This window comes from Anoplopoma fimbria, chromosome 16 (assembly GCF_027596085.1).
Source record: "Anoplopoma fimbria isolate UVic2021 breed Golden Eagle Sablefish chromosome 16, Afim_UVic_2022, whole genome shotgun sequence".
Lineage (NCBI taxonomy): Eukaryota > Metazoa > Chordata > Actinopteri > Perciformes > Anoplopomatidae > Anoplopoma > Anoplopoma fimbria.
In genome coordinates this window covers 10,485,057-10,499,841 of record NC_072464.1, presented here as the reverse complement: position 1 = coordinate 10,499,841, position 14,785 = coordinate 10,485,057, and the positions used below count along the sequence as shown (strand labels likewise).

The 14,785-nt window shown below is 42.1% G+C and overlaps 1 protein-coding gene across 1 annotated transcript in view; it reads right to left on the bottom strand.

The window, feature by feature from the left end:
* The window catches only part of LOC129105082 (NALCN channel auxiliary factor 1), a 67,387-nt gene extending 53,300 nt beyond the window's left edge, over positions 1–14,087 (bottom strand). The window contains exon 1 of the mRNA XM_054615966.1: positions 13,356–14,087. Coding sequence (XP_054471941.1) covers positions 13,356–14,087 — 732 coding nt within the window. The remainder of the gene's footprint in view (positions 1–13,355) is intronic.
* Positions 14,088–14,785: the final 698 nt, after the last annotated feature.

The window sequence follows — 14,785 nt, the reverse complement described above, 5'->3', positions numbered from 1 at the left end:
AGTTGTGCTACCAGCATCTGTGTGCCTTGACTAAAAACATTAATCTTGGATGGGGGTGTGTGGGGGTTGTAAGGTCAAGCTTTATAGTCCTCATCACCAACCCATCCCCCTGTGTGTACACTCTCCTTCTACATGTGTGTCCAGCTCAATCCTTCTCCAAGCATCATCAGTATTCATTTTACTAGTTTTTGTCGATCTCGAGCCCACACCCTCTCTTTTTGCCTTTTCTTTCCACCTCATGAATTCCTTTCTACTGAAGACTCCACCTCTCAATCAATCCCATCCCAAACTCCTGCTTTCAAATGGGAAATCAATAAGTCAGTTTGTGAAAGTCGCCCTTTTTCTCTCTCACTCACCCTTTTTCACCTAATCATTCAAACAGTCACACACAAACACACAAGTCACACATATGCCTTTCCTTAAATCCCAACAACACTGCTACTTACAGAAAAACAAATCATTCAGCTCCGGGTCCACTGGACCCGAACACCCTGTGTGTAATATAAATGTGATGGGGGGTATACAGGGGGGTCATTGAAAATGTTTTCTGATTCATGTTCCTCACAGAAAATGAGCCAAAGCCAATGAATCTTAGTTCAAAAAAATAATTATTTGTATCACTTTGATTAAGCTAAAAACTGAAAACGGGTCCCACAGACCCGAACACCTTATAAGGGTTAAATCCCAACAACACTGCTACTTACAGAAAAACAAATCATTCAATCGTAAATGTAAAAAATTCGGAAATTCTGTCTGATGAAGTCACATCCCCTTTCCATCCGTCCTATTGAAAGACACTTTAATGTGGGAAGACTGTAGGAATGACGTCACATTATGTTTAAGTACTGCAATGTTTACCGCAAAAAAACTGACACCAAAGGCAAGAGGACACTGAGGACAACTGAAAGTGAGGACAATAACATATGTGTCCAATGAAAATGCCCTTGGTTCCCATGGAAAAGCCCAGGGGAACTGTATGTGCGCTGCAATTAAACAGAAGTGGGGCGGTTAGCCCGATGCACAGTCGTCAAACAATCTACTCAGTCCTCATCCTTATAGTCCTTCTTCACTTAAAAGTGAAAAATATTGTTTGAAAACACTTCCAATTAAGTATGACTTTCACCTCTGTGTGGTTTGCCCTCTAGGATTGAATCGTATTCTTTGCCTTATTGGAAAACAATCTTCAACGAGTGACACAAAGGAGAGATTTATACTTTACCTCAGATGTTTCCCAACAGTATTTTTTACAAGACATACTGAGGACTAAGTGGTCGTTCGGCAAATGTTCGTCTTGTTCCCCACCACTGTTTAAGAGCAGCACACAGCCGCTTTCCTGAACTTTTCAATGGAAACCATCTGGGAATGTCTTCCACAATGAGGGTGAGACAGTCCCAAATAGGAGTAGGAAAGCCCAAAGATTAATAGTTATAGACCATCACAGTATGAAATAGAGAGGTCTTAACATGCAGCTAGTTAAAAATTGTAAAAAAAAAAAAAAAAATGAGTGTACAACAGTGTGTCACAAAACCAGTTAAGAATCAATTTTGCCTCCATTTTGAAAATGACCTTCCCTAACCTTTCAATTTTTAATTCCTGTTCAACGTAAGACTTTAAAACTTCTGCATGAACGTTCTACAACCTTTTCAATTGAATTCAACCCTTTCATGTTGTGTTTAGTTGGTGTTTCTCAGGCACTTTCCAGGTCTTCACAGGGATATTCTTCCCCAAACCGAATCTTGTGCTCTCCAAAGAGCATTGCCCTGTAACAGTGGAAGCTACCCTAAGAGTGCTAAAAGGGGGATATGAAGGGGTACTGCTGTAAATCCTGCCATGAAGAGAAAGGATGGAGACAGCTTTATCCAGCTAAGAGCCTGCACAGGAGGATTAGGGCCAAGGGAGCAAGATAGGGGGAGGAGGAGGAGGTGACGAACAGGGGCAGCGATTGTGTGACATGTAACCACCTTGATAAAAATGGAAAGAGGAATGGAACGAGGATTACAGTGTCGATATAATATCTACACCAAAACACATTCATGTCCTCCAGGTTAGAGCATTGGGAACACACACATACAGTGGCAGTCTGGACACTATAAAAAAAACTAATTTTATGTAAAGCTCATCGCTACTGTCATGGCTGCTGTCTCAGCTGTGGGAGTCTGGGCTCATGGGTATGTGGTACTGAAACAAAGAAGATAATTTGGTGTGTGGAACCGGATTTTTGACATATGCGAATGACACATCAAGCACATATAATGAGACATGATGGCCATTTGTGATCAAATGGTCTCTGTCCCTGGGTGTAAACTCAGCAACTTATAATGTTTTGTAGCACATGTGTGTATACGTTTCCATGACATTCCAATATCTGCAAGGATTGTACAAAGCATCAACCTTTGTATGCTATGATACATGAGTGGTGAGTACTTTTTTATTTACTGTTGTGTGTCTGTGATGTTTGCTGAAATATGCTGGAAAGAGGAAATGAAGAGGTTGGCGGTGTATTTGCTTACAGACAAAAGTAAGTGCAGCAGTGTCACAGGGATGTGGGAGCAAGGGAGAGAAGTGTTCCAGTTCCTTCTCTGTGCTTTTGAAAAGTCAATGACAGATGAATAATTTACAGGGAATCAGTCAGCGGCTGTCAACGCCACACTAAAGCAAAACTGCAACAAAAGAGATAAAGCAGGACAGCACTCAAAACGCCATACATGGTATATAGGTCGTTCCCAAGCACGGAAAAGATCGAAGAAAAATAATAAAAAAAGAAGAATGAAGCCTAACGGTGGGAAAAAATGGAGTAAAAGGATGACGAATGAGTGACACAGCTGCAGCTGACGAAATGCAGATAGAGGGGCTGACGACAAATAGACGAGAAGGTCTTACTTTACACACAAATACACACACGCGGCAGGCAAAAAAACCATTGCGAAGAGGTGCAGATAAGACCCTCATCATCAGGTCAAGCCCTCTTCCATTCCTCTTCTGTCTTGCTTTGTTCCTTTTCCATGTTCTATCTGTTCCCATCAATAACCTCTCTCTCTCTCTCTGCACCTCTGCGCTCCATCCACAATCAAATTACTGTGTCAGACTGGAGGAGGTGTGGGGGTGAGGAGACTACTTGCTTAGCTTCAGCCCACTCACAAAATCGGACCACCGAACACTGTAGGTCTCACATACTTTAAGCCTGCATCCCGCATAAGGAAAAAGGATCCTTCAGGTGAGGTGGTTGCTAGGTGCCACTGGAATAATGATGTGAATAATAATCAGCCTCTTTGGCTTCATAATGAGGGCTGTGGGGAGGACAACACAAACTCATTTGCATCTGTTTGAATGGAGGCATTAAGTATATTATTGCCTAAATGCTATTTTAACATTTTTTCCACCCCACAAGGAAACCCCTTTTTAGGAGAAACACAGAGCAATGACTTAAAAAAATAAAGATGTTTAAAAAAGTCTCTATCACACTTAGTGCAACCTTCCATCATGCTGCCCTGGAAACAGCCATGAAACAATGCAATACTGTTGTCTTGGCTTCTATTATTACCAAACAAAGATAAAAATATCCATCATGACTTAAAACATTTAGAGCGTCAAAGCAGAAGTCACATTGTTTTCACACTTCATCCATCTTGTTCATCCAGAAACAAGAACAACTGCATCAACAACCGCTTGTGTTTCACTTCACTGGTCAACTGAATATCAGGACGTTGAAACAATTAATTTATTATTTGATTATTTGATCATCAGAAAATGAATTGGTATCTATTTCGATAAGATTTGTAGATCCTGTTATTTTTCAAGCAAAATGCTAAACATTTTCTGCTTCAAGCTCCCAGAGTGCTGCTGTTCTTTATCATTTATGATGGTAAATTGAATATATTTAGGCTTGAATTTATATTTGAATAAAACAAGCAATTTAGATATGTCACCCAGATATTTTCAGGGTAATCATAATGGACCTTTTTCATTATTTTATTTATGAAGATTATAATGACTTGGTGAATCGAAAAATAACCAGCAGATTTTTAGTATAAAAATAATTGTTAGTTGCAACTTATAAAATGAAAATATTACCAGTGTAAAGTTAGATAACATAACCGTTTCCTAGCTGTAGCTTAGTATTTCACCAACGGTGGGCAAACACTTAATTTTGAGCAGTAACACATTACTTTACATAGTAAATGTAATAATATTACCAAAATCATAATAGTAGCATGGTACTGTATTACTTCATTACTGCTTCAAGTAATTCTCATCTAACTCTGGGCAAGAAAGCCAAGAAGTGAATTTTCTCAAAACTATTCCTTTGAGGCTACTTTCAATCTTCATACTAATTTAATGACAAAAACTGATGGACACAACTACAACATCCCCCTACTCCATGCACTCAAGCATGCAAACATGCCCCGCCCTCACTCAACAAATTCACTCACGCTCATCCATTGACAGAAACACTACCCTGATTAAAATTGAAAGGATAAGGTTGGGCCAGGTGCTCAAATGAATTGTTTGTACAACATCCAGAGAAAATACAGTGTGTCATGGGATCTGACACGAGCCCATCATGCTGCACACATCACTGGGTATTCCCTACCTTACCATTCATTTGTCAGTCCCTCTCCACTCCTTTTTTGTTTGCTTCTGTCACCTGCCTCTCTCCCATGTGTGTGGAGTGTTGTTGGTTATGCCACAGTATGTGTCTGCTCATGCCTTGAACTGTATGTACAGTATGTGTGAGTTTATACCATAAAAACTGCATATTGGAGCGTCTATCTTCTCTTGCTTCTCTGCTCTGCTCTCCCTGAATCAGGACATGCTGTGAGCAGCTGATGATGATGATGACTCAGTAATGTGAGAATGTCACCACCAGAGTCTGGGAACTGTGACTGGTTTCTCTCTCTCCCTGACGGTGATGCTCACAATGTATCAGCTATCAGTTGCTTTTTGATCTTGGTGTTTTTTTCACATTTCAAGCATCTTTTAGGCAGGTGGAATCCAGATGCAATTTAAGAAAGTTTTATTGACATGTAGACATGTATATGAGTCTCCATCACATTGCAATCCAAGGTTTTTCCCCAGCTTTGCAAATCAGAGTCAGCACTATATTTCACTCCATCGGGTGGTGGATGGTCACACACCTAAAACTGGTGCGCTAAAAAACACAAGAAGAAGAAGAAGAAGAAGAACTTGTGTACTTCAGTGGTGTGGTGACAACATTAGCAGCTTAGCTAGGTAGCTAACAACTAGTAGCTAAACAAAGGTTTTGCTCTCATCATTACAGGCTCTCACACTTCCTCGCAGATGACAGATCACTGCTCTGTCACCCTCACAGATCATTCAGTGGTTGCACTGATCAGGGATCAGATAAATGCCACAAAAGCACATTATGACTTCCACATGACCTTAAGTGTTAGAAAAGCTGCCATGCCTTCTTCCTGATGCTTTTAACGTGACAGAAACAATTGTTGCTGATTTCCATGTAATTTCAGTGTCACTTCGAAGGCCATTATCACTAGGGATAAGGCCCTGAGAGGAGCCACGTTCACAGGCAGCTAACTGACGCTGTCACACTTTGGAGGACAAATGATTGTGATTGAATGAATGTTGTTTTCAATGTTTTTGTCTGCATTTTTATTTTGCTGGTTTCTGATCTATCAGCATGATGTGTCAATGGGGAATGTGTTCGGCTCAGCTTTTACTATTTAACTAATTTCACTACTTACTCGCAGTCAAACTGTTTGTTATAAACTGTGACCAGTATTTTCTGTAAAAAAGCGTAAAATACAACAACCATCTTCAACTACTTTCATCCATCAAACGCTGACAGGTTTAGCTTCAAGATGGTTAAGGTCATGGTTGGATGATTTAGGGCAATACAGAGGACATTGGATATGTAAGCAGCCTGAAAAGAAGTGCTGCCTCAGATGTCAAGCCCACCAAAACAAAACACCCTTCTAATCATAAGCAGGAAGTGGTTTGGGATTTGATATAATAGGCTTGTATAAAATTAATCCCTTTTCGCCTTGTGGCCTGAAGCCGGGGGAGGTGACAAAAAACTACAGTCAATTTGGGCAGTTTCCAGCAGCATCAACAGGAAGTCACATACAGATTTATCAGATCCTGATTGAAAAAGAAAAACATTTATCAGTTTAATCTATCAAGCTTTTGCTCAAACACCACCAGCCGAGTCATATGCCAGTTCGTGAAATAGTCATGGAACTGAAATTATTCCTGGACGTGGACACAAATTGAAAAAAAAAAAAAAAAAAAAATTGTTTTGTGCTACAGTGCCAATGGAAAGATCCTTTTTTTGGTCGACACATAATTGAAACAAATCCATGTGATTTAGCAAAGGACAGTGTTAAAAATTGAAAAAGCTTATCTATGTTGGTTGGGTCAAACCAAACACAGGACTTTCAACTACGAGATCGATGTCCACGTACAAGAATCACTATATCAACATTTTGTGAATACTTCACAAACTGGCGTGAGACTGTGTTGATACGACAAGTTATTAAACAAGTACAAATGTAGCATTGCACTCCAATAACATAGTCGACTCATGATGGACAGTGCAACTCTAACAGCTGACAGTTTGGTTAGAGATTTAGGTGTTATGCTAGTAGCCGCTTGATGTCAAGCCACTAGCTTCAAGCAGAGGTGAGGAGCAGGCAGCTGAGTTCTGGTGAGGTCTGTTCTTTCTGACTACACTCACAGATTTTATTTTTTTTCAAACTTGTAGTCTTCAGACCCAAACCCATTTATCAGATTTGGCAGCTTGGTCTGGAGCCTTTAACGTAAGGAGTAGTATTTCCCCAGACCTGTAAACACAAACCTAATTCATTGATTATTTTACAGAGAAATTTCATGTAGGGACCCTGTTTGCCTCAAATTTGTTTACTATTCAGATGCATATACATCTAGAAGAGATTGGAAATGAAATGTGATGTGCTGTTCCATTCAGTTTCTCGTCGAATATGAACGACAACATCAAACAGCACACATTACTCTCAAAATATTTTCTAAATTACTTGCACTCTCTGTTTTAAAAATGCAAAGCAATGACTAATTTCACTGAAAGGCACATTCTCTTCCTTTCAAATAAACTTTTCAGTCGATGTCATGCTTACACACAAGAAAACTGAATAATCCTGTACATCTCAACACAAAAGAGAACATGAGACAATAAATGTGAAGAGCTGTCATGGTAGCACCAGTCTCCTATATTTATTGTTACATTTTGTTAATCCAATTGACATCTTATTTTGTTTGCCATCAACTAACAATGGATGAAGCTGAATTGGCAGATATCAGCCGTATCGCGGGCACAAGTGCAAAATCTGTTGCAAAGATGCATTGCGTTTTTTTCTCCTTTAGTCTTGAAGATGCTGACTATTTCATATAGATGTGGCCTGTAAACACCTAATATCATTAAAAGCTTAAACAAATAAATGCTTGATGTTTGTCGATTTTGTCTGAGAGTATAATGCATTTTGTATGGAGTCAGTTATCAATAGCAGCCATTTCCGCTCTCTCTAGCCCCTTCTCTCCCTTCACTTTGTCACAGAAAATCAAACATAACACATCACCCACTCATCAAATCATTCAACTAAGCATACCAGTGAGACAGAGGAGAGAAGAGACAGATAGCAAGTGTGCATTTGTAAAAGTCCTAATTTGTTTATGCCACAGATCTGATTGAATTTGATGCATTAGAAGGACTCATTGCAGCCTTTATCTCATTGAGTGGAGCTGATGTATGGCCTCCAGTGACTGGCTGGATACATGCAGCTTGCTCTTGCACACACTCACACATGCATGAAGCACATACTGTTTTATTTTACTCTTCCAGCTGGCCTAAAAGGTACCCATGCACCAAGCTAACAGTACAGCACTCCTCTACACATTAACTGAATGACAGGACTTATTTCAGAGTAGTGGCCTGCAGGAAAGAGGGAGGAAAATATATGGAGAGAAGGAAATGGGATGTGTTGATTGGAGCTGATGCCCAAGGCAGCGAAGGAGGGAGCTGTACGGTCTCATTGTGCTGCGTCGACAGGGAATAGAGGAGGACGAGGAGGCGTTTCCATGGGAGTGCTGCTGTGTTCTTCTCGAAACAGACGCATTCCCTTATCTCTTGCCTGGGGAGAAACAAACACTGGCAGCTCATATGAAGGGGAGTTTCCCTGTATCTATTGGAGCTGCGTAGAGAAGCAACAGAGCCCTAATTGAATTTGAGGGAGAGCGAGAGAATAGTGCAGGACTTGCAGTGAGGACATGCTGTCTGTGCCGATAGCAGGACTATCTGGACAGTATGTGCTGTGTCAAAGCGTGCTTTCATTTCATTTACATTAAAAGATGAACAAATATGTAGCACAACAAGCTAAATGTGTTAACAAGACATAATGAGTCAGTATGTTTTTTTATTATGTTTGTCTACTTGTCCCATACGTTGTAAGTAATGTTAATGGCCTATATATATTTTGGATAGACTAACAAAAACAATCTGACCACAAAGTTCTTTACTAGCTGTTGTTGGCCTTTCAATTGTATCCCACAACCTAAACTTTTAAGCCAATATGGATACAGGGTCCTAAAAGGTTTCAGAAAAATGGAAATGGAAATATCTGCAATGTTTACAACCAGACAATCTTCATCTTCTTAGGAAGAACTACTGATTGAATTTCACTTCTTTTGATCTTAACTATTTGATAAACTTCTACATATCGATGTTCCTCTCAGGACGATTTATCATCACTTTGAAGATACTACCTCCCAAACCAATGACATTCCCTTCAGCCTTAGCTACACTTTGTGTTTAGAGCTAATTAGCAAATTCTAACAGGCTAACACACTAAACTAAGACCACTGGTAAACATATACCTAAATATACCTACAATATCAACATGTAAGTATTGTTGTCGCTGACATTTAGATTAAGTTCAAAGCCCCTCTGTTCCTTTGTACAGCCTCATGGAGCCGCTAGCATTACTGTAGACTGGTTTTACTGCATCTCTGGCCTGCTTCTTGTGTTGCTGGGATGCAAAATTTCCTTCCTGGGTATCAATAAAACGTTATGTTTTCCTTTCTTTTTTTAATTTTGTTTTGGCATACTCTAAGTCTCCACCAGGGACTTTTTGTAATTCTGTTTTATTTTACGGGAAACACAATCAACCTATCCTCACTGTAGAGTTAAAACATAAACAGCTGAATTAAATAGAAATAGAGAGTGATAGAGGAGACACGGTGATTGAATAAGCAGAGGCTGTGTGAGGGAGCACACATTGGGATTTGTTTGGACAGGCCTGTAATTCAAGTGAAGGAAAGCACCTTAACCTAAATCAGTATCTATCGCTCCAGCAGGAAAAGAGAGCTCAACACCCACATATTTCTAGGAAGGGAGAGTTAGAGGCAAGCGAGGTCCCCGATGGGAAGTAAGGAGTAGGAGGAGGTAGAGAGGGGTGGAGGTCATGTAGAGACGGATACTGGACACATCTGTACATGTGATGTTTGGTTCCTAGGAGCTCTGACACAGATGGGAGAAAGACAGAGAGGGAAAGGATGTGAAAGTAAGAGAGAGACAATAACAGATAGAGGGAGAAAGGAGATCAACATGTTGAGATAGAGCCCTGGAGACACAGCCACCAGAGAAGCAGAGTGCAAATTAAATTACACCGGAAGGGACAGTCAGGTCTGGAGCTGCAGGAAACGCTGCACATGGGGCTCTTTGTGTGAGTGTGTGTGTATGAACACATGCATCTGTGTGAAATAAATAGGTACATTGAGACATCAAAAGGTGAGAAGAAAGAGTAAAGAAAGAACACATGTTATCTTTTGCACTTCTGCCTATCCATTGGAGATGGACCTCATTTGCTCTCGCTGAGGTTTCTTCCTTTTTTTCCCTGTAAAAGGGTATTTTCTCTGGAGTTTTTTCTTATCTGTATCCTTATGTTGTAAAGAGTGTAAAGCCCTCTGAGGCAAATTTGTGATTTGTAATATATTGGGCCATACAAATATAATTGAATTCAATTCAATTAAAAAGAACAGGAAACAAAAAGGAAGTATATAACGTAACAATACTGCTCCCAAAAATTCGCATCGATCTGCCTTTTTCACAGAGGACATTTTGACTTGTCAAAGAAGAAGAAGCACAAGTGTTATTAACATAAATTATGGCTGCTTTATTCCCAGTAAGACATAACAGTGTGACAGTGAGCCAGCATTCTCAATATATATATATAGCATAATAAGGCCTGTTTAAATACACCTAAGCTTGTCCTATGTCAAAATACCTTTGGTGATAAAGGCCTACCAAATGAAATCTTGTTTAGTTTTAATGTAAGTTAAAAGAATTAGTGGCTATGATGAGGGACTGATGATATAGCAAAGTTGGCCCGATCTGTGCACACACTTTCAGGAAGTGGAGTCTGACAGCCACAAGTCAGAACAAATAATGACCAACCTCAGTCAAAGGCAGCATCTGGCACTCAGCCGCAAACCCATTGGTTCCTTCTGAAGTTGTACATAAACAAATGTGACACATCTATAGTTTTCTTTCTTTCTTTTCTTTTTTCTTTATAGTTCTTTTTTTAGAGTAGCTCGAACAGAAGTAAATAGTACATTTGTTTGGGCCTATTTTCAGACACGGGCTTATACACATTCAGAGCTACAATAAGTATTTATTACAGCAGGATGGATGTATGTGTATTGATTCTAAATAAACTATGGTTCCTATTTTCATGGAAATGAAGAACAATGTCACCCAATGCAACAGTGTGGCTCACTGATTTGTTTTTAATAATTTTATGGGATAACAATGGAGATCTATGACACGGATTAATAAGGTCTATGAGGCTTTAGCTACATGGCTAACACTTGCTAGTAAACTCTAGTAACACATCACTATCTGACAGTAAACAAGGCAGGCCCAGTGACATACAACATCTTGATGAAAGCTAGCTGGTTTGAATGATAATGACACCCAAAGTTAACATCTGTCCATGAAAATTACTAGACTTGTTGTCTTATAATGTATGCATTTGTACTGTTTATACGTGTTGATATTGTTGCCTCTTTGGGAGAGTTTCCTATCTGCAACACAAAATTATTATTTATGTTACATTCACCTCTGAATCTTACCTCACTTATTTCCCTAATCTTTCACCTTTCTTCTCATCTCACTGCTTATCTGTTCTCTCATCCCCTTAACTAATACAACACTGACAACTTACATCTACAGTACAAAGAAACACCACGTGATGTAACAGTTACAATTCATTCAAACCATTTGAAAAAAAGCCTTGAGCAGTTGTTTAAAAATGTGGATAAGGAAGTGAAAGAGGTCTGAGATGAGAGAAACACGAGAGATAAAATTAAATAGCAACAAGTATTGTTTCATGCTGTCTAATGTCTTTTTATTGTCCAGCAGAGTGCTTCTTCAAGGAGCGGTGGTTTGTGATGCAGGCCCGGGGTGCTGTGCTTTCACAAAGGTCACACGAACACTGGAGCGGATTAGCAATTCAGATTGGGCTAAAGGGGCTAAAAGGCTGCTGTAGCCCTGCCTGAGTCTGATTACATTAGCAAAGAGTAGGAGTGCAAATGCACCATGGTGAATAGATGGCAGGTGAAGGAAGCAGCTACAAGATGTTTGTAGGAAACAGGTTCATGCACATAAAACAACACATACAGTACATACAGTATATGCATGCACAAACTCTCTGACAAGCAGGCCCTATAGAGTGTAGCTCACAATGAGCCTAAGTATATCCTCCCACTAACTGGCCTTCCTCACACACACACACACACATGGATTATCAGCACTCACAGTCCAGCATCCTCACCATCTGCCCTTGGTCAACATCCATCTTGTATGAAATGGTTTCGGCTTGCTGGCTTATTAGGGCCGCTTTAACGGAAGATTTACTGCTTTTCAAGGTTCATTCCCTGACTGTCATTATAATTCCTCACAATCTTAATATTCAGGACAAGGAAATTGGTTATGCCACGGTGCATCAAACACAAGAGCATGTTACAGCACGGGGGAAAAGTTCACCTGCCAAGTGTAAATAAAGCTCTGCTGTGGATACAGAAGAATGCATGTACTGTTCTATACCAGAGGCAGTACAAGACAGACCAGATTGACATCATAAATCTCTCTTGTCCTTGTCAGACCATATTCCCATATCCCTACTGTCATTAACCACATTCCATACCAGCTATTCTCCATCCTCCTAATGAGAGACCCCCCCACACACTGCATATTTTGCATCCATCAGGTGTCTTCATCCAAACATGAAGTCTTGAACGCAATCAGGTATGGGTAGAGGTGGGTAAGATGCAATGTAGTGGTCCGCTTTGTTTATGAAATGAGGTTGGTCATGTTCCTTTGTGCCGGATTAATTGAAATAATTCATACTGTAAGCACAGAGCTAAATAAACAGGCTGTCTTCCTGAAAGGCCTTTTGCAGGGCCTTCTTTCATCACCATGGACAGCGAGCACAGGAGCATGCACGGCTGTCTGTGTAAAAACAAAAAGCCTCTGCAACAGTCCATCGCACAACAAATGAACCAGATTGAAGTGTAATTCAACCAGTGTACCCCCACCATGTTGCTATTTACAGCTACATTTTCTTTGCTCAATACAGGGCGAGCAGGCCTTGATGCCTAAAGTAACACAAGACAAAGTGTGTAAGGGTTGATGTAGACATATGTATGCTATGTTGTTCACATGCACAATATGTACTCCACAGCCTGTGAGGTATGTGCTGTGTGAGGCTACCATGCTATAGGAACAACAAGCAAACTGGGAACAACACAAAGCCTGGATTAGGTGCAGAAACCACTCGCGTGCTATTAACGATATTGAAATGAGCACCACTCAGCAGCCCCTCTCTCCCTTCCTCTCATAGAGCCGAGGTGGAAGCCTGACCCTTTGCTCCAGATGTCAAAACGTCACTTCCACACTTTCACAAAGTAGTCCATGTTAAAAGATCACATTTGGGGGGGGGGGAAAGAGAGGGGGAGAAAAAAATGATGAAGCTACTGAGGGAGTCTGCTGACCTGTCCTCTAGTCCCCCCCCATGACATTGTCATGGTGTGCTACTGTGTGCTGGTGCAGACCCTGGCAGGCCAAATGAGGACTACTGGATCTCAACAAAAAAAATACAAATACCAGTACACTGACAAATATGCCCAATGGTTGCCATGGCGACTGTGAACCCACTCCCTTAAATGCACTTGTAAGTGTGTGTGTTTTTGTGTTTGTGTGTGTGTGTGTGTGTGTGTGTGTGTGTGTGTGTGTGTGTGTGTGTGTGTGTGTGTGTGTGTGTGTGTGTGTGCCCCGGCCTCGTTAGTCCTACCTTGCATTCCTCCATGCACGTCCTAACCGAGTACGCATCCGTCTCGTATTTCTGAACCAGCAGTTCAAACTCCCGGTAGTTGTCCTCCGCCCGCTGGTCCAGAAGCTGATAAGCCCGGACACACTTGCTGCATCCCAGCAGGTCCACCCCCATGGCCATATCCAGGGTGCAATTCAAATCGTCCACACTCGTAAACCCGTAAAACAAATCCAAAAGTGAGTAGGAATTACAAAAAGAAAGGTACAAATCGCTCAGATTCACGTACGCCAACTGCGTCCCGTTCTCCCCTCCACCGGAGAGGCCCAGGCACACGGTCTCCGCGTCCGTGAAAGTAAAGCAGTCCTTGGACAGGCTGTCTGGATGACAGGTGTCCATTCGCGACAGAGGTTTGGTAGAATTCCCTAGAAAAATAACATCTTGCTTTCTGGCGAGACTGTTGGGGTCGGGTGATGTTGGGATATGCTGTCGGTGGAGGGAGTTTGGGTACTCGCCCATGTCCGTAAAAGCAAGCCCCTCGTCCGAGCGCTTGTCTCGGGTTCGCGTCAGTTTCGCCTCGGCGCAGAACCACAAGTGATCAGAGAGCAGGACGGTGATGAACAGCAGAGAGGCCAGCGACAGTCGCCATCTCTGGGCCCGCTCCGACTCGGTAAATGGCTTCTCGTTCTCTCGGGGTGCAAACCAGTATTTTAAGCCCTCATCATGCTGCCGACGCATCCAAGCACCCCTGGTCATATTTTAGGAAAGTGCTAGCCCTGGCCGACTCCACCGCGGGGGCTGCTCTGCCACAATACTCATTGACTTGGGGGGAGACGGACTCCGGTTGGTGCTCCTCCGTAGCGGTGGGGTGCCGTGCCTCCGCCGGTCCAGGGCGCTCCTCTATGGCGCCCCGCAGCAGTCGGTGCTATTCCCGTCCAATTAGCGCGCCCGCACAGATTAAGCCTGGCGCTGCCGCATCCTGGTTCTCCATGGCTCTTCGGGGGGAAACGGCGTCCTCTTTGACCGCATGCCCCCTCTCTCCCGAACCGTCCCTCCCCGGTTTTGTGCTCTCGTCTGGGGGCGCAGGGAGACCAGCTGTTTGCGAGCCTCTCGGTGCTGATGCTGCGCGTCCGCCGCCGTTCGGGTTTGAGGATTCACTTAACGGAGAGCAACGAGCCCGTTCGGTGCACGCACACTGCTCGGTACCGGGGCGGAAAGCCTAGAATCCGTTCTCCTGTTGGCCATTGTCATCTTGGACCGCGGTTAAGTTGCCGCCATGTTCGTCTTGAAACACTTTTTCGGAGAGCTGGGTCGGTTTGCGTCATCTCCATCGTTGCGATAGCTCCATCGTTGCGCAGTGGCGGAGCAGCTTATTACCCATATGCACACACACACACACACACACACACACACACACACACACACACACACACACACACACACACACACACACA